At 49.2% G+C, this 27,299-nt stretch overlaps 1 protein-coding gene across 6 annotated transcripts in view; it reads left to right on the top strand.

Moving 5' to 3' along the window:
- The window catches only part of CSGALNACT1 (chondroitin sulfate N-acetylgalactosaminyltransferase 1), a 357,571-nt gene that overhangs the window by 263,137 nt on the left and 67,135 nt on the right, over positions 1 to 27,299 (top strand). For all 6 annotated transcript variants that reach the window (XM_047771740.1, XM_047771741.1, XM_047771746.1 and 3 more), the window contains one exon: positions 23,152 to 24,033. In XM_047771740.1, the coding sequence (XP_047627696.1) occupies positions 23,424 to 24,033 (610 nt within the window). In that variant the 5' untranslated portion in view covers positions 23,152 to 23,423. The remainder of the gene's footprint in view (positions 1 to 23,151; positions 24,034 to 27,299) is intronic.

The following is a 27,299-nucleotide window of genomic DNA, read 5'->3' as shown; positions in this document are numbered from 1 at the left end:
GAGCAGTAAAGAAAACTTTTTCATGAGCTGTTGAGTATTTAAGCTAAATCTTGAAGAAGGAGGAAGACTTGGAAAAGAGTAAATGAGAAGTAGGGAATTAAAAAAAAGACCATTTTAGACCAAGGTTACACCATGAACAAAGGTAGAGCCGTAGGAAAGGACTTGAGCATATTGACAAAGCAGCTTGTTTCCCAGCCCAGCTGTGGTCCAGTGGTGGGGGGTGTGTACCAGCATCGCCCTGGGAGGGGGTTGGCTCCAGATCGGGGCATATTAGCCAGTGCTCACATTCTGCGCCTTCTCTGCCAAGGACTGTGATCTTGGCATCCATGGGGCTAAAACTCACCACTGGTCCTTTGAGCATGCCTGTCGTGGGACTGCGGTGGGAGGCAAAGCTGGGGGCTGGGAGGGGTCCACATTAGAGGGGCTTTGGTCAGCGTGAGGCCTGTCTCCAGTTGTTTATTTTTGAAATCATAATTGAAGCTGAGAGTTTAGTGAAACTCCTCATGGCAGCTGTAGAGGAGGATGGGGAGTGGGAAGACCGGTTAGGAAGCTCTTTGTATGATCAGAACATAGAAGAGAGAGATGTTTAAGGGCCTGGAAAAGAGAGGCCATAAACAAAAGGCTTTTGTAATACGGGTGACGTTTTGGGAATCTAAACAAATGCATTCTTATGCCTGAGAGCCCTGAGTGTTCCTTGCTGCCCTGCAGCTTCCATCCATTGAAGCTGGGATCTTTTTTGTTGTTGTTGTTGTTTTTTGCCTTTTCTAGGGCCACTCCCGCAGCATATGGAGATTGCCAGGCTCTAGGGGTCTAATCGGAGCTGTAGCCTCCAGCCTACGCCAGAGCCACAGCAATGCAGGATCCGAGCCAAATCTGCAACCAAAACCACAGCTCACGGAAATGCCAGATCCTTAACCCACTGAACAAGGCCAGGGATCAAACCTGCAACCTTATGGTTCCTAGTCGGGTTCGGGTTCGTTAACCACTGCGCCACAACGGGAAGCTGGGATCTTGATTGTCTCCAGAGAAGGGCGTGGGCTACTGTGCCTGGGCTTCCAGGAGCAAAACCAAAATTTATCTTAAGGCTTAGAGTGAGACAGTAATCTGAAAGCATGCATTTTTTTTAAAATTTTTATTTTTTGTCTTTTTTTTTTTTTTTTTTTTTGCTATTTCTTGGGCCGCTCCCGCGGCATATGGAGGTTCCCAGGCTAGGGGTCTAATCGGAGCTGTAGCCACCGGCCTACGCCAGAGCCACAGCAACGTGGGATCTGAGCCGCATCTGCAACCTACACCACAGCTCACGGCAACCCCGGATCGTCAACCCACTGAGCAAGGGCAGGGATCGAACCCAAAACCTCATGGTTCCTAGTCGGATTCGTTAACCACTGCGCCATGACGGGAACTCCTGAATGCATGAATTTTATATTTCCAAAAGCCAGGCTTTGTGGAGAGGGAGAAAGAAGGAGACTACCCAACCACCAAAAAGGGTCCGTGCTTTTCTATAAGCCCAAACTGACAGCCTGAACATAGAATTTCTAGGAAGCCATCATGGATGTGGGATGTGCCTGCCACTGGGGCTGTTTTCTTGAGCATGGAAAAGAAAACTCAGGCAGCAGCAGGAACATGAGAAGTTCCTTTAGGCCGGCTCTCCTTTTCCCTCTAGGAGCCTTGCCTCTGGAAAGGCAGAATCGGCAGGGAACGGTGGGGGCAGGGCAGTACCTGCTGGAGGCGGTGCAGCCCGGGACTGGACAGTGATGCCCACATTGAGCCCAGGTGTTCAGGGCACCTGGGCAGTGGTGGGCTCAGCAGAGCAGGAGAGGGTCCGGGGTCTGCTTCTGGCTGATGGGGCCCTGAGAACAGACCGAGTTCAGTTGCAGGGGAGAAAGTTCTTTTCTTCCTAAGATACAGTTTTGCCTTTGGCTGCTTACTGAGAGGTGAGCTGTTCAGGTGTGTGCGGGCCAGAAAACTGGGGGAGGCTGTATTTTGATTTATCCTTAAGATTCTCTTTCCTCCCCTCATTGTTTTTAAAACATTTTCTCATTTTGGTGTTTTTAGGAAGTTCTCTTTAAGCTTTGTTTTCCACATTATCTAATTTTCTTTCGCTCAGTTAGCTTGCATATTCCGAAGAAAAGGATCTCTAAAAAAGTCTTTCCCCCATCACATGAAACAGTAGTCTTTCTCTTCATTGTGTGTAGATATGATGAATGTTCTGGCAGGCCGACTCATTAATTATTTTACATTCATCTGGAAAGCCCATGCTTTGGGGATTGGAGTTTTTCCATCTCTCAAATAAGGATGATAGATACCTGATTCCTTAGTATCCTGTTGTAAGGATTAGGGAAATAATCTTGTCTGTGAGGAGTTCCCTGGAATTAGTCAGAGGTTTTTTAAATTTATCATCGTCATGTTCTCATTGACTGGGAATGGCAGCTTTGCCAAGTTACCACCGACTGGGGTGCTTAGACCTCAGAGTGCAGCCCAAGTTCCAGCTTTGACCTTGAGCTCGACTGACCTCCGTCGTGAACCAGCTGCTGTGGGGAGGGGGCCGGGCGAGGCCTGCAGCCTCGGTCCAGCTGTGAAGGAGGCAACTCCAGGGAGGTGAGTGCGATGAAAGGCTTGTGTGGAGCAGGACTCCTGTGGCTCAGCCTCAGGGTGGCTTTTTTGGTCACCAAGCCCTTTCTCTTCAGAGTATCTGCGAGATGAGACGTAAGGCCTTGCATCGCCTTTTTCCACTTTTGGTTCCATGATTTTTTGGAAGCAAGAGTTTAGCGTCTGAATTACCATAAACTTTATGTATCACGTTATAACTTATCATTTATAAATGTAGAGACTGAACTATAGACAAAGTCTATTTCCTAGCTATGTCATGAGTTGCAGATACTGTGATGTTTTATAGATACAATCTTTTCATCCCCTCCTATTTTGTGATACTTAGGTGTCAGTAATGGGGAAGGGGGAGTTGCAATGATGATCAATTAAAAGTTGATCAGAGGCCAGATCTCAAGCTGAAGTGGCAGGAGGCAGGGTCTTCTCGACTTGCCCCCCTTGCTGCCCATCTTAAGTGGAGGTCCATCGGTCTCATCTCTAACGTGACATCACGGGCTTCCTCTGTCACACATCTTTCCGGTTCTCTCTTCCTTGCAGCTCAACTTGCAAACATTTTCTATGTTCAGTGTCTCAATCTCCTCTCCACTCTGTAATCCACTCTAACCCACCATTCATACCCATCAAGCCACTCAAAGAGCTGAGTTACTGTGACATCCTTTTTTCAGTTCTTTTTTTTGTTTGTGGTTTTTTTTTTTTTTTGTCTTTTTAGGGTTGTACATATGGCATATGGAAATTCTTGGGGGTAGGGGTCAAATTGGAGCCTACACCACAGCTCATAGCAACTTGGAATCCTTTAACCTACTGAGTGAGGCCGGGGATCGAATCTTCATCCTCATGGATACTAGTTGGGCTTGTCACTGCTGAGCCACAATGGGGAACTCCCTTTTTTCAATTCTTAGCTTGACATCTCAGCAGCATCTGACGTCTTTATTTTGCAACCTACTTCTTGAAAGTATATTGTTAAAGATTTCAGGCGGGAATATTTTATTAAGACTATGACAACCCCATGTACTCACCACCTAGTTTAAGAAACAGAATCTTAAGACATTACCAACTGGTTCCTTGTGGGGCTTCCCTGGCTCCCCACCCTTCCTTGGTCACATGTACCTGCTCCTGCCTGAGAGTTAACTGCTATCCTGCGTGGGTGTTCATGGGACCCCAGGGCTCAGTGTGTTCACCTTCTGTACCTGGGTCTCATTGTTTGTCTCCAGCCACAGACAGTCAGGAAGGTAGTACTGTGTCGTTCTGGGTCTGTTGCTCATTACAGTAGACATGCCCTGGAGGACCCGGGGGTCTCAGTTAAGAGGGTGTTAGAACCTAGTATATGGATTTGGGTTTTCATTGGATGACCTGCAGAAGGGTGTGAGGAAGTGGAAATTTGCTCCTAATTGATGCTCTCAGATCGTGGGGGTGCTTCTCTGATTAGGTGCCTCAACTATGGGTGTGGCTCAAATGAGGATAGGTGTAACTGGGAAAGAAGTCCCTTGTTTTGGCCAAGAAAGGGGGTGTGGGCATCACTGTGACTTTTCTTCTGTCTGTGCTTAGACATGCAAGTGGCCTCTTTTTGTTCTTTTTACCTCCGTCTCAGAGTGACCTTGTGGGAGGCTGGTATTCCTGGAGATGCTGTCTGTCTAGTAGGAGAGGACATGGCCTTGCTGGGAGGGTCAGGCCAGCTTCTGAATATCCGGAGTTGCTTCCTTTTTTCTTTTTCTCAGTTCTGAACAAGCAGAGAAGCTGTGTTTAGGCAGATGGGGACCACAGCATCAGCTTTGTCACGGGGTTAGTTTGCAGGACGTGGTTTGGGTATGTGGCAAAAATGGGCAGCGGGGTGTTGAACTCAGAGCAGACAGACTTCCCACCCATGCCTGGACCGCATGGGAAGCCAAGCACCCAGCCACCCAGAGTCTTGGTCTCCAGATCATAATAGACCTGGAAGCTTGGACCCCTTGGAAGTCCCTCCCAGCACCTTTGCAGGGTCGGCTCCTCTTCCTGGCTATGCGGGGCTGGGGTTCCCGCACGGGTGTAGGTATCAGGTTTCTCCCTGCTCTGTGCTCTCGCCATGTTGTCCTTCAGCCTCTCGGCCTGATGAATGTTTGTACGCTGGCCTTAGCGCTGCGCTGTCTATGTGCCAAACTTTCTCTTACCCCCCACCTCCACCTGGATGTTTCCCAGGCACTTAACACGTCCAAGGCCAAATTCATCATCTCCTCCCCAAACTCGATGTCCCACGTTCTGCACAGCCTGACCCCAGAGCTCCACCCTGATGGCAGCACTGTCCCAATGCACCACTTGGCTTCCTGCCTCCAGGCCCTGCCATTCGGTTATTTTGCCACAAATTCCCTTTCGTCCTTTCTCTGCCTTGCTAAGTTGCCCCTTCAAGACCTGGCTCAGGTGTCACCTCCTGCAGAAGAAGGCCTTTCTGAACCATCTGGGCACCATTGAATGCTCCTCTCTGGGTCAGGCCCTTCTTACCTTTGCGTCCCTAGCAGTGAGCTCTCATCTGTCCGTGTGTCTGCCTCCTTCAGGAATGCTGTCTTCACTCATTTTTGTGTCTTGAGATGTATCTTTACATTTGTGCTTTGTCTATACTTCTATATCCACCCTAACACATCTAAGTACAGAGGATACAGAGCTATATGATGTAGATGGCTGGTACCTTGAACTAGACTTGACACTCGATTCACTATTCATTATATTCAGTACATGCTTTTTAACTGCTTGTTGACTAAAGACTGTTAGCATTTGGTCCAGTCTCGGAGTGACCGGGGCTTTGGTAATTTTAGTCTTGAAAAGAATAAGTCCAGTGGAAACAACCTAAATGAATGGGTTAAGGAGATATGGTACATATATACAATGAAGTACTACGCAGCTGACACAGATGCAACTAGAGAGTCTCATACAAAGTGAAGTAAGTCAGAAAGAGGAAGACAAATGCCATATGATATCACTTATGTGGAACCTAAAATACGGCGCAAATGAACCTGTTTACAAAACAGAAACAGACTCACAGACATAGAGAAGAGACTTGTGATGCCAGTGGGGAGGGGTGAGGAAGTGGGATGGACTGGGAGTTTGGAGTTTGTATATAAAAAGTATAATTTTGCTTCTTTAAAAAATTTTTGTTGTAATAGATTTACAATGTGGTCAATTTCTGCTGTACAGTGAAGTAACCCAGTTATATATATATATATTCTTTTTCTCACATTATCCTCCATCATGTTCCATCACAAGTTCTAATGAGTTCCCTGTGCTATACAGCAACATCATTGCTTATCCACTCCAAATGCAGTAGTTTGCATCTTCTAACCCCGAAAACTATTACTTTTGGAATGGATGGACAATGAGGTCCTATGTTTAGCACAGGGAACTATGTCCAGTCTCATGGGATAGACCATGATAGAAAAGAATATAAAAAAATAATCGTATATGTGTATGACTAGGTCACTTTACTGTACGACAGAAATTGGCACAACATTATAAATCAACTATACTTTGATAAAAAAATAGAAGAACAAGTCAAGTTTTTTTTTTAATCTGAATGTATTTTACTTTACTCAAGATAAAATTCAGAAAAATAGTATATAGATTAAAATTTGTGCAGTACATAGTTTTCCCCCATTAAATTACAGGATATTTTCAGGAGTGCTTTATATTAGTTCTTGATTGCATGCCATTGGGTTATGACTCCTAATTAAAGTAATATCTTTATCAGTCAAATAAGCATGTTTAAAGTTTATCTGTATTAATTTAAAATGTACCTATAAGCTCGAAGTTAAGGGTCCTTAAATAATGGCTCTCCTACCCCCCTAGTTAAGGGGGTGCCCGTTTCTGGGGGGACCCAGACTCTAACCTCCTAGCCCCGTGTGCCTTTCTCAAGACCCGGGGGGATTTCAGAGGCAGGGCTGGGAGGTAGTGAAACTGACAACACTTTGGACCTGAACCCAGCCAGAACCCAGGTTGGGACTTGAACCCATGGTGTTTAAATTAGAATCACATCACTCACCCAGTGTCTGGACTTACTGAGGTTCAGATTCTTTGTGCCTTAGGGCAGAAGGAATTCAGCCACGGACAAAGTGATAGGCCAGAAATAGATTTATTAAGAAAAGGAGCTTGTGAGAGATGCACGCAGGCAGGCAAGTAGACTCTGCCCCAAGGATTAGGTGGGCTACATTTTTATAATCCAAGGGGAGTGGGGGTGGGGGGGGGGCTATGAGGAGGGGAGGGGGTGGGGAGAGGGTGGGGAAAAGACCTCCTCTTCCTCTTTCTTAGAGTAGCTCCTCCTTAGTATCTGGTAAGTGACTATTTGACCCTGTAAGGTCAAACGAGGACTGTCATGGTGTTTATTCAAATCCGCAGAAGGGTGATCCTTAAACTCCTGCCCTTGGTCTAAACCTGAGTGCAGCCCTCACCCCATCTCCCCCACCCACATGACCTGAGGCATATCTCCCACCTCCACTAGCCAAGCAAGCCTGCTTCATTCTGATGGCTTTCTTGAGCAATTTTTAACTTACAATGATCTCCCAGAGTCTCCTAGGTTTCCCTTTCTATCTGTGGTCCCCATTGGGACTTATGCAGACCACCTGTATAAGGATCCTACTCCATCTCTTATCAGTAGGATTAGACAGGGGGCAGCTTTATGGGACCTGACAGCGGTCCCTCCAGGCTGCAGAGAGGAGTGGCCTCTGACCTCACCCATCTGGGCTGAGGAGGTGCTCAGGTTGTGGGCCTGGGGCCCTGGGCTTCCGGTGACTCAGCCACACATCGGGGACCAGGCTCCCAGCTGGCAGCTTCTGCCTGGGCCGCTGACTGCGGCTTCCTGAGAGAGGATCCTGAGAGTCTAGGCTCATCCTTTGAGCCAGGCCACACACTGAGCAGGCTCTCCAGCTGCCTACCCGTCTGTTTGGAGGGAAGAAAGGCCTTCTCAGAACATACCTGGTGCCAGGTGAGGGATGGGCAGTGTTGGGGGAGGGCAGGAGGAGAGAAGACTGGGCTGGGCTGGAGAGGCGGGCGCCAGGGATCTGAGAACAGACTTGGCCTTGAACTTCCCGTGTTAAAGGAGATTTTATTTTTCCTGATTATCACCTCCTAATTTGATGTCCTCAAGCATTATTCCCTTGAAATTTCTTCACGTTCTCCATGCCAGTCATAACGACGATAAAAGCAGGAACAATCCCACCCATCGTAGTGTTTTAGTGTGTCCTCTGCAGAGCATTTTTCACATTTGTTTACAGAAAATTGGCCATTACTTTTTCATCAACTTTGCTGCTGGGATCCTGTGCCCTGGAGGGGGAGACCTTGACCTGGCAAATAAATGGGACAAAGAACACGAAGTTTCCATGCTGAAGTGGCTGGCTTGCTTTTCTAAATTGCTGGAGATAAAGGCAGAAGGAAACAGTAAATCCTATGCAACACTGAGGCCTGAAAGTGTGGTGGATTTGCCCTTTGCTTCATTTCTAGATGCCTGGTCCTTCTCAGAGCTGGCATGCTGGTGACAAGAGCTGCAGTGGGGATGGGATGGTAGCCTTTTGTTCTTCTCAGTGTCTCATGTCTGGTTCTGAAGCTGAGGTGGTGCAACGTTTGACAGAGCTACCCTTCATTTTGTTATGTGTTTGCTTATGTCGGTCCTGTCAGCAAGCTGGAAACTCAAGACATAAACACCTGCCAAACACAGGCAAGCGACCTGGTTGGCCTCTGTAGCTAAGGAAGTGCCTCAAAATCTCATCTCAGTATAGGCTTCCCCCCCCCCCCCACTTTTTAGGGCCGAACTCGAGGCATATGGAAGTTCCCAGGCTAGGGCTTGAATCAGAGCTGTAGCTGCTGACCTACACCAACAGCCCAAGCAACACCAGATCCGAGCCGCATCTTCGACCTACACCACAGCTCACGGCAACGCCGGATCCGTAACCCTCTGAGCGAGGCCAGGGATGGAACCCGCCTCCTCATAGAAACTCATCAGGTTCCTTACTGCTAAGCCACAACGGGAATTCCCCATTATAGGCTTTTAACAGGAATAAAGCAACGTTCATTAGCAGTGGAGCCCTCCCTAGACTCACTTTCTGCAGGATAATTGCCTCTGTGTCAATCTTGAGACCCATTAGCTTGGTTTCAAGAAAAAGAAATCGGCTCATCTTTCCACGTAGGAGCTAATTTTAAGAAAGTAAATAAGGACTATGACAGGGCCATGGGGTTCTCGCCTTGCCCCAAATGCATGAAAGAGGCTTAAACACCCGAAGACACACTTGGACCAGAAAAAATATCTGGGGGGAGGGGGAGGGATAAAGTAGGAGTTTGGAATTAACCAATATACACTATTGTATATAACATTGATAAACAACAAGGACCTGCTGGAGAGCTCAGGGAACTCTACTGAACATTTTTAATAACCTACAGTGGAACAGCATCTGAAAGAAAAAAATCTAGGAAAAAGTAGACATTGTCAATAAAATGGTGAATAAAAAAATTCAGATAGCGTTAGCTTTATTATTCTGTAAAGAGGGGCTCTCTCTCATCAGTGGTGGTGGTGGGGGGCTGAGTTCCTCCTGAAAAAGCAGGTAAATGCTTATTTCTTTGCCTTGGCCAATTTACAGAGAAAGGTGGTAAAATAGTCTCCTCAATGGTAGTAAGTTAAACTTATTTTTTTTTTCTTTTGGTTGTCATTATGGACTCATGGAATTTTCTTTTTGTTGCTGAAATGCAGCCTCTGTCCACCATTGCCAAATAGAAACATGGGGACAGAGTTTGGGGTGAAGGAGAAAAAGATAGCTGTACACTTTGCCAGGCAAAGGTGGCCACAGGGAGCTAATGCCTTAAAGACTGTGTCCCCCTTTGGAAGGGATTAGGAGGCGGTTTTATACTTTGGGGAGTGGGAAAATAGGGCTGCAGATAAGGATCAGAGGAGAGGTAAGCTCACATTGTCTTTTAGAGCTGGTGTTTAGTGGCCCCAGGCTGGTTCAGGTGGTCCTCCTTCTTCCGGAATGAAGAAGCCTTCACCAAGTAGTTCTTCCATTTGCCGGGGGTTTAGTTCTGCAGAAAGGCCCAGAGATATTATGTATATTCCTTGAGGAGGGACCAGAACCCTGCCCCAAGGGCCACTCCCATGGCATATGGAAGTTTCTGGGCTAGGAGTCAAATTGGAGCTGTGGCCACAGCAGTGCAGGGTTTGAGCCACATCTGCGATCTACACCACAGCTCATGGCATCCCAGACCCTTAACCCACTGAGCAAGGCCAGGGATTGAACCCTTGTCCTCATGGATACTAGTCAGGTTCATAAGCTGCTGAGCCACAAAGGGAACTCGGTGCACTGTTGTCTCTTGACTGCTCCTCCCTTGTCTCTGCAGCCCCTTCTCTGATTAGCAACTGTTTGAACTCGGGGAAGGTCAAGGAGGCTGAATGAGGCCTATTTCCTAAAAAGCAATGGGGGACACAGAAAGCCTCCTTAGTGCCCAGGAGCCCCACAGGGCCCTTCTCCATTAGGGCGCTCCCACTGCCTGGCACCTTTGTGCGGACAGGGACCTTGGCTGATACCTCCTCTGTCTCTGTCTTGGTCCACACAGACGCGTTCAGTACGTATTTGATGACTGAGTGGATAAGACTCATGCAATTTCTAACATCGCAGCTGAACTTCGGGAGTTATTTTCTGAGTTCCCGTGCACACCTCACAGTAGGGGAGGGCTGGGGTGGGGCGTGGGGGCAGCGCTGCTACCCCTTGGCCACAGGCCCTGCTGCCCGCCAGGGCACTGCAGCATGGGGTGAAACTGTCTCTTTTGCTTCTTGGAGATGAGCTCTTGCAGTTGTAGTAATTTGAGCAGTTGTTGCAGACTCATGTGCGTGATCAAAAGGGTAATATTCCAGTTTATCTTTCAGGAAGAGGCAGTTTATGCCCATCCTGGGCAGCTTTGAACTGAAAACTGTTCTGTCTCAGGTTGGTGATAAACAGCCACAGGAGGGGGCTCTTGAAGCCACAGACATTTTGAAGCTTTTGGGGGCAGCAACTTTTATTATTGTTCAAAAAAAATTTTTTTTTGAAGCCCAGAAATATCTCTAGCATGTCAGGATGTCAGGAAATCTCTAGCATGTCAAGATGTCAAGACCCCTGTGCCTGCTGCCTGGACACCAAGCTGAGCCTTTCACATGCAGTAAAATCCCCAGTAACCTGGTTGGGGTCCCTGCTGCTCTGTTACATGCAGTTTGGGGTTAAATTTTCAGATGTACTCTGGTTTTCTTCTTTTTTCTTTTTCTTTGTTTTGGTTACAGCAGTGACCTGAGCCACCTCAATGACAATGCTGGGTTCCCAACTGACGAGCCACCAGGGAACTCCTCTTTTCTTTTTAAAAATAAACTGAGCCTGAGGGTGATAAGGATGTGAGAGAATCTGGCGTTGCCGTGAGCTGTGGTATAGGTCGCAGACGCAGCTCGGATCCCACATTGCTGTGGCTCTGGCATAGGCAGGCGGCTACAGCTCCGATTAGACCCATAGCCTGGGAATCTCCACGTGCCGTGGAAGTGGCCCCAGAAGAGGCAAAAAGACAAAAAAACCAAAAACAAAAAACCAGGAAAAAAGGATGTGAGAGAGCTATTTTAGGGCTGCACCTGTGGCATGTGGAAGTTCCCGGGCTAGAGGTCGAATCACAGCTGCAGCTGCCAGTCTATACCACAGCTATAGTAATGTGGGACCCAAGCCACGTCTGTGACCTACAGCACAGCTCACAGCAATACTGGGTCCTTAACCCAATGAGCGAGGCCAGGGATCAAACCCACATTTTCATGGATGCTAGTCTAGTTCATTGCTGCCAAGGCACAACGGGAACTCTGTGAGAGAGCTGCTTTGATTTCACATCTGGGGAGTGCAGAGTAGAGGCAGGTTCTGGTTCTATCTGTGCTTTTATACCAGCCTCGTTACTTTGTATGAACATCAGCTGTTTCTTCCAGGCCAGATTTTCTGGTCAGCGAAGATACCAGCACCTGGCTCAGCTCTCTGATCAGGTTTCATTCATGTTGATGCTGCACCAATGGCAGGGCCTCTGTGAAATGGGTCCTTGTTACCCCCGTGCTCGGGAAGCAGAGGCTGAGAGGCCAGGTAACAGCAGGGCTGAGACCCCCCAGAACCTGCACCCTCAGCCTCTGAGCTGTGCTGGGAGGATGCAGGAGAGGCAGGGGGAGGGGCTCTGGGGAGTCAGGACAAGTGTGTGAGGTCAGCTTGCGCAGGAGCTGACACAGGTTTGGAGGCTGCTGGCACCCCTCTCCCCACCCCCATCATTCCTGTAGCAGGGCCACATGGGCATGTCCAGAACCATATGCCTCTTTCCGCTGAATCCGGTCCTGTGCCTCTTCTTTTTCTCAGCATTCCCAGCGGTAGCTCCATCCTCATTCTCCATCCTCGTCCTCCGTGGACATTCAGCATCCCATGTCCACTGGCCTCCAAGTCCTGGAAATAATACTCAACAAACGGTTCTCTAACCTGCCCTATCCCACATTTAGTGCTTCCGCTTCTGCACCCCTTGTTCCGACAGTGCAGAGGTGCTGTCTCCCCCGATGCTGGTCAGCCCTCTCTGCTCCCTCTCAACACTGCCCTTTGCTGAATTCAGATGATGTGACTCTCTTGTTTAAAAAGGTAGCCAGCTGGCTAATGGCGCCCATAGGCCACAGAGCAAATTCCCTGTCGTGACAGGAGGCCTGTGTTAGCACAGATTGCAGATACAAAATACCATTGACCCCAGTGGCTTAAACAACACACGATTATGTCTCAGTTCTAGAAGCTGGAAGACTGAGGTCAGTGTGCCAGCTTGGCTGGTTCCTTCTGCTCAGGGTCCTTTATGCTCCAGCACTGCTCCCTGACCAGGCTCCGTGCATTCCCTGTATGATGCCCATGCCTCTGTTAAGGAGAAGCGGTGGCACCCAGTGATGGAGAGACAGAGGTGGAGCCATGCTGCCTGAGCTGGAAACCCAGTGGCCAGGTGACCCGAGCCAGTAACTAACCTATGCCTCTGTGACCTTACCTGCAGAATGGTTCTGATGTTAATTGAACCTGCCTCGTGACAAATGAGAAGCAGGAAGATGCAGTTTGAGGAGTCCTAAAGGGGAAGGCCGCTGTCTCCAGGAAATGTCTTAAGAGGGATGCAGAGGAATATTGGTGGAATATTAAAAAGTATTAAACTGAAAACTAGTCTTGGATTAAATACTCTGTGCTATCTTGTGTAGAAATCAGGCAAGTTCTTTTTCAAGTCAATTCCTTTATAGGAATAGTGTCTTTTTTTTTTTCTTTCTTTCTTTCTTTTTTTTTTTTTTTTTTTTTTGTCTCTTCAGGGCCACACTTACAGCAAATGGAAGGCCCCAGGCTAGGGGTTGAATCGAAGCTGCAGCTGCTGGCCTCCACCACTGCTCATGGCAATGCTGGATCCTTAACCCGCTGAGCAAGGCCAGGAATTGAACCCACATCCTCATGGATGTGAGTTGAGTTTGTTACCACTGAGCCACGGCAGAATTGCCAAGGAATAGTATCTTGAAGTACTTTTAGCTGATCCTTTGGTGATCAGTGGACCCATCAGCAAGGATACTTGGCTACAAGAGGCAGGAGTGGAGGGATCAGAGGCTGAGGAATGGAGGCTGAGGAATAGCTGGGGGCTTTAGGCAGGTGCGTGTGGGACCTGGAGGCCGAGACCTGACAGCAAAATTGCGTTTTCAATCAGCTCTAGGTAGGTTTTTTTCGTTACTTTTGTGAAATTAATACTACATCTTGCATTTACATAATAACGTTGGACATGCTCTGTCATTTTCCTACACTCTTGGTTCTATTTCTATACGCAAGGCGGCTCTGCTGATCTAGCCCCATGCGGTAGTAATTCTGTACAAGCCAGTTTCTCTGGTCCTGTTACATAGTAACCACTTTCTAGAAGCAAGGCAACCCTTGTTTGTGTGCTGCTCCTTGTCAGCAGTGGAGGAAGAGGAGGACCAAATAAGCAGTGTCAGGCTGCTTATTTCACCTTGACTGAAACTAGAAGGTTCCTCCTTAACCCTCTCGCCTCAAACACACCAGCAAAATATGCGGATGGGCTTATGTGGGTACAGTGCCTTAGATTCAGGATATTTCCAGAGGTTGTTCCTTCAGGGCCTTGCTGGGGCAGGAGGTGCTGCTGTGACGACCCCCTTCTTTCAGGAGACCTGGGGTGATGACCCCCTTGACACATCACCAGGGGTTGTGATGAGGAGGACAGAGTGACCCCCCCAGGAGGGGTCAGCCCACACCAGCCATGGGGTGACCATGAGAGCCAGAGGACCACCGGGGGTGGTCACCGTTTGCACCAAGCAGTGTTGCCCAGGGGAGCCTGAGGGGAGGCGCTGTCTGCAACCCCCCTCTTCTCACTTCCAGGCTATGCATCATCTTTCACTTCTAGAGGCTGGAATCTGGTCCTGCCTCTTTGTAGGGCTTTCTCTGCTGCCCTTTGTCACCTTCCTGTGCTCTCTACGTGGCCCTGCATGTGGGCATTGCCTCCCTTCTCCTGTTTGGGTTCATCCTGTATGAGGTGAAGTCTGTCTACGCCCCGGAGTGTCAGGCTGATGGGTATTGATGACTGTGAGTGCTTTGGGATGTAGAGCCGCTGGCTGTGTGGACGAGTCTCAGGCCTCCCCAGACCCCAGTGTCCTTGTCCAAGAACAGGGCTCAACAATGCACATGAGGATCTGGGGAGATAGCAGGTGATGCACGAGGGCCAGTGATTCCTGGGAGGCCCTGGGTGGGCCGTACCTGCTCTGGGAGCTGTGTGTATTGGTGTTTTAAAGGTACTGGCTGGGACAGGGTGGGGGTATTTGGCGACCCTTATTTCTCTTCCTCCCTCCTTCTCCATCTGCACACGCATCGTATCAGGAAGGGGGCTTCAATTTCCTTCTCTATGCAGCCTTCACTGTGACTGAAGGTGAGCCCACCACACCCTTCCTGGCATAGGGTGGCTGACTCCCCCCTCCCACCCCTCCTGGGAGTGACATGCACTGCTCAGCGACTCCACCTGGTTGTCAGCATAGGGCCCTGGGCTTGCTGCTTTCCTGGAAGGACTTGGCACTGGGCCTTGCGAACTTTTAATTCGACCCCTTCTTGTTAATCAAGAGCCGGCCTATCTCTGGAAGCTGCTCTTCAAGACCTCGGGACCTGGTCTCCCAGGGGCGTACTTCCCTGAGTCTCCAGCCATGTCAGCTGGGCTGTCGCTGTGACTTCTGCCTGTGCGGGAGCATGTTCGTTGACACGTGTTGCAAGGCCATGGTGTGGGCAGCTCCTTCTGCCAGCCTCAGGAGGAAAGATGCATTTGGCAGGAGAGGATTCATAGTGAGGCCAGCCAGCATCATAACTGACTGACCGAGGGATGACCTGTTCGTCTCCTTTCAAAGAAGAAATTCTTACGTGCCAGGGTGTTTTCTAGTTGAGCCATCTTAAACCTGACATGTGGGTCTAAGCTCAGAAGCCCTTGGGTGTTGTGGGGGTGTCCGGTCCTGACCTCACTGGGGGGCCAAAGCAAGGCTCACACCAGACATGGCCGGGATCGGTGTTATTTCCCGATGTAGTTTTGAGTTTGCAGAGCCGTTGAGGGGTGTGGACATACCAAACCGCTGCTCAATGCAGAGCCAAAACGTTAACACACAGAAAAGTTGCCTCTACCACATCAGAGGGGCCAGGCAAGCTCCACTATGAGTTCGGAAGCCAGAAAAGTTGGGCAGGTTGGGTGCAGAATGGGGAGCAGGTCTCGGGATTAGTGAGGGTGATGAACAGTATAGCCTGGTAGGTAAGAGTTGGGTTTAGCATCAGTCTGAGCTGGATTTAAAACCAGGCTTGGCCAGCCACTTGCTAGAAGTGTACCTTGGGCAAGTTACCTTGCTGCTCTAAGCCTCAGTTTTCTTATCTTTAATGGGATAATAAGATGCAGCTCATAGAATTGTTTTGAGGATAAAATGAGATAACTTTTCATATGCTCAGTATGATGTGTGCCCCAAGCACATGCTTTCTAGTTGGATGGAATTGTGAGCTTTAGGAGGTGATGGGAGCCTGGTTTCTCAGATTCTCGCTTTGCAGGCAGGGCAGCCCCCACCAGCCTCAGAGCACCTGGGAGACCCAGGGGCAGGTGGAGATGAGATGGGTGTCTTTCTCTTAGGGTTTTGGCAGCTGACTCAGCCCTGCATATGTGCTCAGGGCCTCTTTCTGCCAGGAAAATGTTCTTTTGTTTTGTTTTGCTATCCTGTGGCATATGGAGTTTCCAAGGCCGGGGATCAAATCCAATCCTCAGTTGCGATCTGTGCTGCAGCTGCAGCAACTTCAGATCCTGTAACCCACTGTGCCAGGGGGAAAAAACCTGCATCCCGGTGCTGCGGAGACACCATTGATCCCATTGTGCCACAGTGGTAACTCCGAGAAAAGGTTCTTTATTATTATTATTATCAATTTTTTTTTTTTTTGCTTTTTAGGGCCACACCTGCAGCATATGGTGGTTTCCAGGCGAGGGGTTGAATTGGAACTGCTGCGGCTGCCAGCCTATACCACAGCCACAGCAACGCGGGAACCGAGCCGCGTCTGCAACCTACACCACAACCACAGCAGTGCCAAATCCTTAACCCACTGAGTGAGGCCAGGGATTGAACCTGCATCCTCATGGATACTAGTGGGTTTGTTACCACTGAGCCGCGACAGGAACTCTCCAGGAAAAGGTTCTTTATTAGGCTTATTCTAAGTGGCCGAGTTGTGCCTTCTTGTCCCAGTGCACTGCTCTTCTGCACTTCCTGGTGTCATGGCCACCACCTAGAACCTTCCAGAAATGAGGCTGGTGGTGGTGGTGGCAGGGGTGGGGTGATAGAGAACTTAACATCTTTGGGGAGACCCTCTCTTTCAGTTCTTCTCTACAAAGGTTCACCAGCAAATGAGAAACCAAATCCAAAGAGAATAGCAGAGAGACTGTGGGCCTATTTCCTGGCTGTTCGGCTTCCGAGTTGTGATTAATCTCCGTGCATTCATTTTTCTGGTTCGCAGACCCCAAATTCTTTTTGCCACATCTTCCCTTTTCTGCTTCAAAGTAGAAAAAAGGAATTGGAATGGCTCTTTCAGACCCGAGTAGAGTTGAGGGATGGAGGGGCACCTCCCAGTGAGGGAATTACTGACCTAGAGGTCAGCAGCCCGTCCCTCTGGGCCGTGGGAACGAGCACCTAGAGCTGGTTACAGGGTGGATCTCAGAACGGGAACCCCAGGGCATCTAGAAGCCCACATCCACATCCTTCAGGTCAGAAGGGAAGGAAGTATGTTCCTGGCAGGTCAGGCAGTGTCAGAGCAGCAAGTATTGGGAGCCTAGGGAATAGAATTGGGGGTCTGGAGGCAGGAAGGTCACCCCAAGGAGCCTGGCGCTGGGGCCCTGGGGGTGGCGGGTGTGCTGCTCTGCCCCATGGACACTGCAGCAAAATGCAGTGCAGAGAGCAGTTACCTGTGAGCTGGAAGCAATGCTCAGACAGTCCATTAGAGTGAGAAGACGTCAAAACCACTTTTTCATGCTTTGTTATTTTAGGGTACTGTTTTGTGAATATGTAATACGATAGCATAAGACTGGTATGTAACTTATCAATGAACACATAGCATAGATGTTACTTGTCCATAAGTTATTTCCTGCCTGGACAGTGCTGTTGATGTTTCCTCGGGTTGGAGACCATTGGTTTGGCTGGTCTGAGTGCCGAGGCTGGAGGAGGAGTGAGTCTGTGGAGCTGGTTCTGTACTGGAGGAGGGGGAGGGTGGGGAGCATACTGTGGGGCCTGGTGTCACAGTGGAAGGAGTCCACCAGGATGCTTCTGGGCCACGTGGATGCTGTGACATCATGTGCAAGTCCGTGCCCTGTGGACATAGGTCTTCCCTCTGCCCCTGAGTTGCCCTGAGCATAAAGCACTGGGCACATGGTCCTTGGTGACTCCAGACCCAATGAAGAGATGCCTGCATTCCAGAAAGATCTGTGACCCCGGAGAAGCCCAGCTCAAAGCTTCTCGGGAGTGGGGGTGGTGCTTGAGGAGGATTATACCCTCTGTCATGTTCATCTTCAGGCTGTTTTAACTTCTCTGCAATGTCTCAGCCTAAACCTGCAAGTGTGCACCAGAGCAGGTTATGGTGAACCCCGAGGCGCTGCTGCTGAAGTTGTCTGTAAATACCCATCTCCTTGAAGAGATGCAGATGGAAAAAGTTAGAAAGAGGAGTGCGTCGGAGTTCCCATTGTAGCTCAGCAATTATGAACCTGACTCGTATCCATGAGTATGTGGGTTCGATCCCTGGCCTTGCTCAGTGGCTTAAGGATCTGGCATTGCCGTGAGCTGTGGTGTAGGTCACAGGCTCCGCTTGGATCTAGCGCTGCTGTGGTTGTGGTGTGGGCTGGCAGCCACAGCTCTGATTCGACTCCTAGCCTGGGAACTTTCACATGCTGCAGGTGGGGCCCTAAAAAGACCAAAAAGAAAAAGAAAAGAAAAAAAAATGGAAAAAAAGAGTCTCTGGAGAGGAGGCAGGAGTAGGGCTGGGAGCTGTGGAGTCTTCAGCTGACACAGTGGCTCTGGTTATTCACTTGTGGAATTCTGCAGAATCCTGCCCCCCCTTCTTCCATGTGGCCTGGGTCCCTCACACTGGCCCCTGTCCCATGGAGGCAGATATTCAGTTGTGAAACCAGGAGTAGGGATGCCGAGGGCCATCCTGGGAGCGGGATGCCACTGTGGACATAGGAATTAAACTGGGTCCTGGGTTACAGAGTTACTTTCTATATATTTTGAAGTGCATTGGGAAACTCTTTGAATAACTATTCTTGCAGACCTTGTGCACACACATTCAGGGTGGGCATTTACCCAGGAGATAGGACCTCGATTTATGTTCTGTTAGTGCAGCTAATCCGGGACTGAAGGTCAGCTGTGTCCCAGCTGTCAAAGAGCCGATTGTCTGTGCCCAGGAGGAGCCTCTGCGCATGGCGGCCTGGGGGCCCCAGCCCACCACTTCCTGGCTCTGCAGACACTGCTGGGTTTCTTCCCCATCGGCCCTCTAGGCTGTTCAGGCACGCGGGGTGGAGATGCCCTGTGGAGTTCAGTGCCACTCCTTGAATGGTCGCCTTTGTCACGCTAGTAAGTGGAACTGCCTGACCTGGTCTTGCCACCAAGCCACCATCCTTACCACCTCTGCTGTCCTGACAGCATCTCACAGCTTGTCCTGGAGCCCCTATGACTCAGGAGCTTCTAGTGGACATTAACAGACACCTCCTGGCAGGCTCTCTGTCACAGCACACAGCTACTGCGGCCAAAACGTCCACCGGGGTCTGTAGGGGGACATTTGAACATCCATCCCAACAGTGCCTCTGCCTGATGGGGGAAATCCTCGTCCCCACTGTCCCCATTCTGGTGAGCGTGGGACTCTCGACCAGACCTGGCTTCCATTCACTCCCCAGGAGCTTCCACTTCTTATGACGAAATGATAACCAGGACCTGTAGCCCCTTGCCTGGCTTATTTGAACGAAGGCTGTTGATTCCTAACATCTATTTTAAGCTTTCGCCATAGCATACTTCTCTTCTTACTACCTGCCCCCCACCCCCATACCTTCGGTAGGTGGGAGCATGGCATTAATGCTTTCAATCCATCTTAATGGCTTTGCCCTCTTAGGGGTCCATGTTGTAGTTATTCCTCTGCAAGCTCTCCAACTTGCTGGTGTTGGAATTGTGCTTGGTTCTGTTTTCCTCCTGTCACTTCTTATCCGTGTGTGGTAACAGTAGGTGCTCACTAACAGTAAGGGTGGAGAAGGACGGTATTCTCCGCAGGACAGACTGTGGTTCGGGACTCCCTCTTGGGCCCTTGCTGTGTCATTTGGGCATCTGGGGCTGCCCGGGATGCTTGCTGGTCTGAGCAGGCAGTCGGGGCTGTTGGACCACTTATACCTAGAGTACGAAAAATCCACTCCGTTGCTGGACACCCCCACTCCCCATGTCATTCAGGCTCTCTGCCTTAAATGTTCAGAAAGAAATTCCTTAAGCAACCCCCACCTCACCTCATACCCCGGGGAAAAGTTCTTAGAGCTATTCTGGCCCAAGGATGCAGGAACCGCATTCTGCCCTGAGGGTGCTTTGCCAGCCTGAGAGTTTAGGGAGTACTCCTGTGTCGGGTGGGCTCAGCCCTGGTGGCCTGGCAAGCCCTGCTCTGTGGCGCATTCTGCCTTCACTGTGGACCCCGAAGAAGCCTCCGTCTGCTGTTTTGTTGCCCAGAGATGGTAAGAACAGCAGCAAAGCCACTGTGCTTGGGTGTCCCCTCAGACTAATCAACAGGTCAGTGTTTTGGATAGGGTGCATCACAGAACCACCCTTGCGGACTTGGCCAGCAGCAGGAAAGCACTGGGGAAGGCATTTAGAAGAAGGATGGGCTCTTAAAAAAGCAGGTGGCAGAATTCCCCTTGTGGCTCAGTGGCCTAAGAACCCGACTTGTATCCATGAGGTTGTGGATTTGATCCCTGACCTCGCTCAGTGGGTTAAGGATCCGGCATTGCCATGAGTTGTGGTGTAGGTCACAGATGCAGCGTGGCTCCCTCGTCACTGTGGATGTGGTGTAGGCTGGCAGCTGCAGCTCTGATTCGACTCCTAGCTTGGGAACGTCCATATGCCCCAGGTGCGTCTGTGAAAAGGAAAAAAAGATTAAAAAGATTAAAAAATGCAAGCGGCAAGGAAACTGATGAGCACAAAGGATTTTCTGTAGTTGAAAGTGGGCCCACGCAACTCCCTTCTCCCACGGGTCCTCAGGTTGGTTACAGACAGGGCTTTACCTCTCTCTCCAACCACCCCAAAGAGTGAGCTCGTCTGAAATCTGGGTGCCTTTCCTAGGTTTTTAAAATAGTAGCACAATGCTGCTGGAATCATACAGCTGTATTTTCACTGCCGTCCCTAACTTTGTCATGGTGCTTGGTAATTATGCGCTGTGTTCCATCTGCAGCCTGTAAACACATTATAAATGTTACCTCTTTAATTCTCCCAACGTCTCCAGAGGGACAAGAGATTGCCTATAGTCTGGGTTCCATCTCACTGAGGTGTTCTTTCCTGGATGTGGTGGGGCCAGGAAGGCAACATCTTTGCTGCCAGGAAAACCCCTTGTCTGCGGAGGAGTAAGAGTAGGAGGAAGTGCTCCAGCTTCCGAGCTGTAGCTGGTTGTTACTATTTTGATTATAGGTTAGATTACTAGAAACTTCAGAAAATGTGTGTTAAAAGATGCAGAATTTTGGTTCTGACATTATTCTGCTCCTGACATTTAAAAGGAGCAGTCCATCACTGATTCTTTGGAAGTAATTTTTATGGCTTTTTTATTTTATAAAGTCATTTCTTCCTAAAAATCTGTTTTTTTCTTCTCCTTTTACATCCCAAGAATGAGGTACTAACTAACTTTGAATTTTATACAAGTGAATTCAAAAGCTGGGTTGGGCTTTAAAGAGATTGGAACAGAACAAAATAATTATTGTACAGTTTTAAATTTCTTTAGCCATTGCTTTAATAGGCTGCTTCTGTAAACCAGCATGATTTCAATTTAGTATGCAAATGTTAAGTTATCCCATTAAAAATATATTAGAGGGAGTTCCTGTTGTGATGCAGTGGAAATGAATCTGCTGGTATCCATGAGGATGAGGGTTCAATCCTGGGCCTTGTTCAGTGGATTGGAGATCTGGTGTTGCCGTGAACTGTGGTGTAGGTCACAGATGCAGCTTGAATCCCGAGTTGCTGTGGCTGTGGTGTAGGTCAGCAGCTGTAGCTCTGATTCGACCCCTAGCCTGGGAACTTCCATATGCCACAGGTGCAGCCCTAAAAGGCATATATTTTCATAAACTATATGAAAGATTGCATACTTTATTTTCACGGCATAATAAGTGGCGTTGAATGTTCCATTTTGTTTTTTTTTTAATTAGCTTATTTTGTCTTTAGTGACAACACATTTAAAGTAAAAGTCTTTAAAGTAGCAGAATCACAGGGTAACGTGTCCTCTCTGGTAATTTAATACTTAGATATAATGAGTTCATCTGAGAGATTTCATTAAAAATAGTAAGGTGCCTGAATACCAAAGCTGAGATGTCTTTAATCACAGAATTATAGTAATTATACAAATCCCAAGATTTTCATCAGACAGAAAAGGCTTCCAGGGCTAAATGTGCACTTTAAACTTAGCACTAATAACTGCTCTGAATTATAGGCAAGAGACTTCTTAGGCCAGGGGAGAGAATGTTGTGTTTAATTCTAAAGGGAAATTGGGGGAGTTCCCAATTGTGGCTCAGTGGGTTAAGAACCAACCCAGTGTCCTTGAGGATGCAGCTTCAGTCCCTGGCCTTGCTCAGTGGGTTAAGGATCTGGTGTTGCGACAAGCTGAGGTGTAGGTCACAGATGTGGCTAAGATCTGGCATTGCTGTGGTTGTGGTGTAGACCACAGCTGCAGCTTTGATGAGACCACTAGCCTAGGAACTTGTATAGGTGGCAGGTGCAGCTCTAAAAAGCTAAAAAGCTTAAAAAAAAAATGCATCTAGGAAAATTGTGTTAAAATCTCCCTAAGCAAGAAGTCTTATTTGGTTCATGTATCTTTCTTTTTTCTGGCTTGGATGGGCAGGAGAGTTGAGGAGAGGGGATTAAGAAAGGGAGGGAATTGCACTAGGAAGGCAGTGGGGTGTCCGCTGTGGGTGGAGGAGGGATGGAATGACTGGGAAAGGGGAGGGCAGGTCAGGGCCACGTAGCTCCTCCTTTTGGGGGTGGAGTTGAGGTGCAGAGCAGAGGTGTAGGAAAAGCTCTATAGTCTGTGTGGTATTCCTTGGCTTTGCATTTTGCATTCTTGAGATGTCTGAATTGTATGTGCCTGGTATTCCTGATGGGCAGTCAGGGCACGGACTTCCTCTTGCAGGCTGGGGCAGAGGCATTCTGGGGTTTGAGTTCTAAGGGAACAGTGTTTCTGGGCTCTGTTCTCCCAGCCCCATCCCTATCCGTGGTAAACTCACAGTCCCCCGTCTGCAGGCAGACCTGGAGAGGTGATCACTCTGAATGTTTCCTTACTTAACCTCTGCTTGTTTGACCCTCCAGGTGCTTTCCCATGTCCTCACCAGGACCAGCTTTCAGCTCTGCCTGGGTGGGTGCCCTCAGGAGCCCGGGACCCTCACTGTTCTCCCTGACCAGTGCCGGGCAAGCCCTGTCTGGAGTTTCATCGTCATTCACATTTTGCTCTGTCCTTTGGACTCTGAAAGTAATATCTGCCATTGTGGAAACCTTATAAGATAGAGAAAAATACAGAGAAGCAGAAAAATTGTCATTCATTCTTCCATCCAGAGAGAATTCACATTTTGTCGTGTTTTCTTCCAGTCTTTTTTCCACATCCTTTGTCCTGCAGTACCCTGCAAGTGCTCATTTGCATTATGATTTAGAAACAGTGAACAATATTTAATCACCTGTTGTAAACGTTTCTCATAAAGCACGCAGGTGGTCTGTTGAATACTGACGGCCAAGGTGAACCCTAGGGTGTTGTTATCTTGAGTAAGTGTCATTGTCCTTTGGTCTCTTCCCAGGTCCGCTCTGGTCTGCATGCCCAGAGGGCTATGATGGGAACGTATGTGACCACTCGGATGGTTCCCCTGACTCACTGCCTCTGCCTGGAAGCTCATCTTTCAGAAGTCAGGAAACCGCTTCCCATGGTGGTGGACCCCCAGGGACAAAACGCTGTGTAGATGGAAATGGACGGAAGCAGCTCAGGATCTAGTCCAGGGATGCCCTTGGTGGAACCTGGTGTCCTGGGGTGATCTCTGCAGGTGGTGGACGCATGGCTGATTCCTGAGCAAGGATGCTTCGCCGGGGGCTCCTCGCCTGGGTCTCCCGGGTGGGCGTCCTGCTCGTACTCCTCTGTTGCGCTGTCTCCGTCCTCTACATGCTGGCCTGCACCCCGAGAGGTGACAGTGAGCGGCGGGGGCTGCCCGGGGCCAGCGGCCCCACTGGACGGGCCGGGTACCAGGCGGCACTGCAGGAGTGGGAGGAGCAGCACCGGGGCTACGTGGGCAGCCTGCAGAGGCAGATCGCACAGCTCAAGGAGGAGCTGCAGGAGCGGAGCGCGCAGCTCAGGACTGCACAGCACTTTGCGGGTGACCCCGTGGGCTCCCCTGAGAGGGCCCAGGCCGACCTGCTGGCTTTCCTGCGCTCCCAGGTGGACAGGGCGGAGGTGCATGCCGGTGTCAAGCAGGCCACCGAGTACGCCGCGGTGCCCTTCGACAGCTTCACCCTGCAGAAGGTGTACCAGCTGGAGACGGGCCTGACCCGACACCCCGAGGAGAAGCCAGTGCGGAAGGACAAGCGAGACGAGCTGGTGGAGGCCATCCAGTTGGCCGTGGAGGCCCTAAACAGCCCGGCCGAGAGCAGCCCCGACCAGCGTCCTTACACGGCCTCGGACTTCATCGAAGGTGGGAGCGCTGGCGAAGGGGGTGGAAAGTGGTCGACAAGCACGGGGGCCAGGCCCAGGCAGGGTGCAGGCGGTAGGCTGGCAGTGGCTTTGGGGATGGCGTGTGCACAGCTTTGTGTGAGCAACTCCGCAGGTAGAGCGTGACTTTTCGACTTTTCAGAAACATCTGCTTCCACTCCCTTCCTTGTGGAAACCATGGGCACTGAATGGACAGGTTCATTGTTTCCTGGCAGGAGAAGGTAGAACTTCTTCCTCTCAATAAACCAAAAAAAGAAATAAATCAAAGTATAAACATGAAGTAATGAAACCCACGCAGAGCATGATAAGCAGAGCCGGAGCCCTGCCATCAGGCCCCAGAACAGGGCGGCACTGCTCTAGTGACTCTGCACTTACAGAGACCACTTTGGGGGGCGATGAGGGAATGGAGGCCCTGATTAATGAAGTAAATAACCCAGGGTGTTCAGTTGGCAAATGACAGAGCTGGGATTTGAACCTAGGAGTCTGATTCCAGAGTCCACGTCCTTAATGCTAGGCCACATTGTACAGGTTGTTTCCAGGAGCAGCTGGAAACTAGGGAGGTGAATGGCTCACCTTTCTTGATGACAAAGAACAGACTAATATTCATTTGTCTTTGTGTCTAGTTTTTTAGAATAAAGCAGCTAGAGTTTCCATTGTGGCTCATTGGTATCGAACCCAACTAGTATCCATGAGGATGTGGATTTGATCCCTGGGCCTGCTCAGTGGGTTAAGGATCTGGCATTGCTGTGAGCCGTGGTGTGGGTCACAGATACGGCTCGGATTAGCTCAGATCTGGCATTGCTGTGGCTGTGGCATAGGCCAGTGGCTGAAGCTCTTATTCAACTTAAGCTCCGGGAACACCGGATCCTTAACCCACTGAGCGAGGCCAGGGATCAAATCTGCATCCTCACGGAGACTATGTCAGGTTCTTAACCCACTGATCCACAACAGGAACTCCACCCTTGTGATTTTTAATTGCATTCATATTTGAAACTCTTTCTGCTTTTCTCTGCACAGTGTCTAAAGATTAAGGCCCATGGTTCTCAATCAACAGGGACAGGGGCCTGAGCTGCTGTGCCTTGCGGTGCAGCTGACTTTGTGTTGCAGACCCTCTTGTCATAGCTGCCCCCAGTGGGTTAACACAACCTTGGGTGTGAAGGCAGATCAGCCCCCACACACCTTCCAGATGTTGGGGAACATCTGGGCAGCTGTTTTCATAATATGAGTAAATAGACACAAACACTCTGAATGTGTTCACACATATTTGACTGTCATACCCACAGCTTATCTCACTTGTTCATGCTTATCGTAGGAGATTGTGAAGGCAGTCTTTTATACTCAGGAAATGGGGCCTTTCGAAAGATTCCCCCAGTCAGGAGCTGCAGGAAGGTCACGTTGAATTCAACATAAGGAGGAATGGTCATAGAGTGATGTTTCAGAGCAGAGTGGGATTCCCGTCACTGCAGGAATTCTGTCATCAGCTGGTTGGCCATGTGGGCAGGAGACTATAAGCCATGATTCTAGCATCAGAGAGCGGGTGGGCTGAATCACATTTGAAGACCTTTTCAGTCCTGGTATGATTCTTTGATCTACACCTAGTTAAGGAGAAAGAAGATGCAGCTCTGATTCAACCCCTAGCCCCAGAAACGACCCTGAAAAGAACATTTTAAAAAATTAAAAAATATGTATTTTTGTATTGAAAATATAAAAATTAAAAATAATACATAATATATATAATGTTATATATATAATGTTACATATATATAAAAAACATAGTAGGGTTTCTAAACATAACCTTAGAAAAACCGATTTTGTGTTTAGGTGTTGGTGGTCTGAATGTCGGAGCGGTTGAGTGGGAGACCATGGGAAAACGTGGGTTCCACATCCTCAAAGAGCTCTAAACGAGGGCCAGGGATTCGTTGAGCCCTGAAGTAGTGCAATGAGGTTGGGGGTTCTTTGTGTTTAAACAAGTCATGATAAAAGCCTGCCTCCGGTCATGCTTTCGGACGATGACAGTTGTTTCGACTCAACACCAGCTGAGGGGCAGCAGTTGCCTGTTGACCATCGCATTTGTTAGCTGTACGGATTTAATGATTATCTGTCTCTGAAACATGGAGGGGACAGCATTTGCTCCAGTTTCCTTTCCCCAGTTGTTTCACTGGCTTTGGTTTCTGCATTGTATTCTCACATAATAGCATGATTCTTTTTTTCTTTGTACAACCATCTGGGAGAAGAAGATAAAGTAGAAAAACATGATCACGTCCTGTGCCTTAGGAAACCTGTTTATCTCCTCTCACAAACAGAAAATATCCCTTTATGTCTGTGGTTTGGTGACTTTTTCACAAACTCCTGAGTGGTACAGCTTTCCGTTTTGACTGTGTTATTTTAAAATCCCGTGGCATGTGGAAGTTCCTAGGGTAGGGGTCAAATCAGAGCTACAACTGCCTGCCTACACCACAGCCACAGCAATTGGATCCGAACTGTGTCTTTGACCTACACCACAGCTCTCTGCAATACCAGACCCTTAACCCAGGGAGTGAGGCCGGGCATTGAACCCACATCCTCATGGATCTTAGTTGGGTTTGTTAAGGGAACTCCAAAAGTGCAGATCTTCATGGCACCCTGAGATGCGTTTTACAACAGGGCAAACAGGGAGTTCCCATCGTGGTTCAGTGGGTTAAGGACCCGACTAGTGTCCATGAGGAGGTGGGTTCGATTCCTGCCCTTGCTCAGTGGGTTAAGGATCTGGCATTTCCACAAGCTGCAGCATAGGTTGCAGATGTGACTCAGATCCAGCATTGCTGTGGCTGTGGTGTAGGCTGGCAGCTGCAGCTCTGATTCGACCCCTAGCCTGGGAACTTCCATATATTGCAGGTGCAGCCCTGAAAAAAAAAAAAAAAACCCAAAAAAAGACAAACAAAATAAGAAAAGGGCAGAGTAGATGGAACTAGCTCCAAAACCCTGTAGCTGCCTGCATGGTGAGCCCCGCCTCTATGCTCTGCAGCAATACTGCCTGCTTCCTGGGAGACTGAGGCACTGGGTGAGGATCCAGAGCTTTTTTATGTCAGGGTAGGGGTGGGTCTGCCTGAGTGCCCTCTGCCCACCCTATAACTTGGGTCCGCTTCGCTCTGCACCCCCGGGAAGGTCTCTTTGTGCTCCTCTCCTGTTTCCCCAGCAGTTCTGCCGTCACTGGTCATTCAAGCTTTCAAGCTTGTTGGCTGGGCTGTGCAGGGCTGTGGGGAGTGGAGT

Source organism: Phacochoerus africanus, chromosome 3 (genome assembly GCF_016906955.1).
Source record: "Phacochoerus africanus isolate WHEZ1 chromosome 3, ROS_Pafr_v1, whole genome shotgun sequence".
Taxonomy (NCBI): Eukaryota; Metazoa; Chordata; class Mammalia; order Artiodactyla; family Suidae; genus Phacochoerus; species Phacochoerus africanus.
Note: the sequence above shows the minus strand (reverse complement) of the source record. Positions and strands in the feature narration are given on the sequence as shown.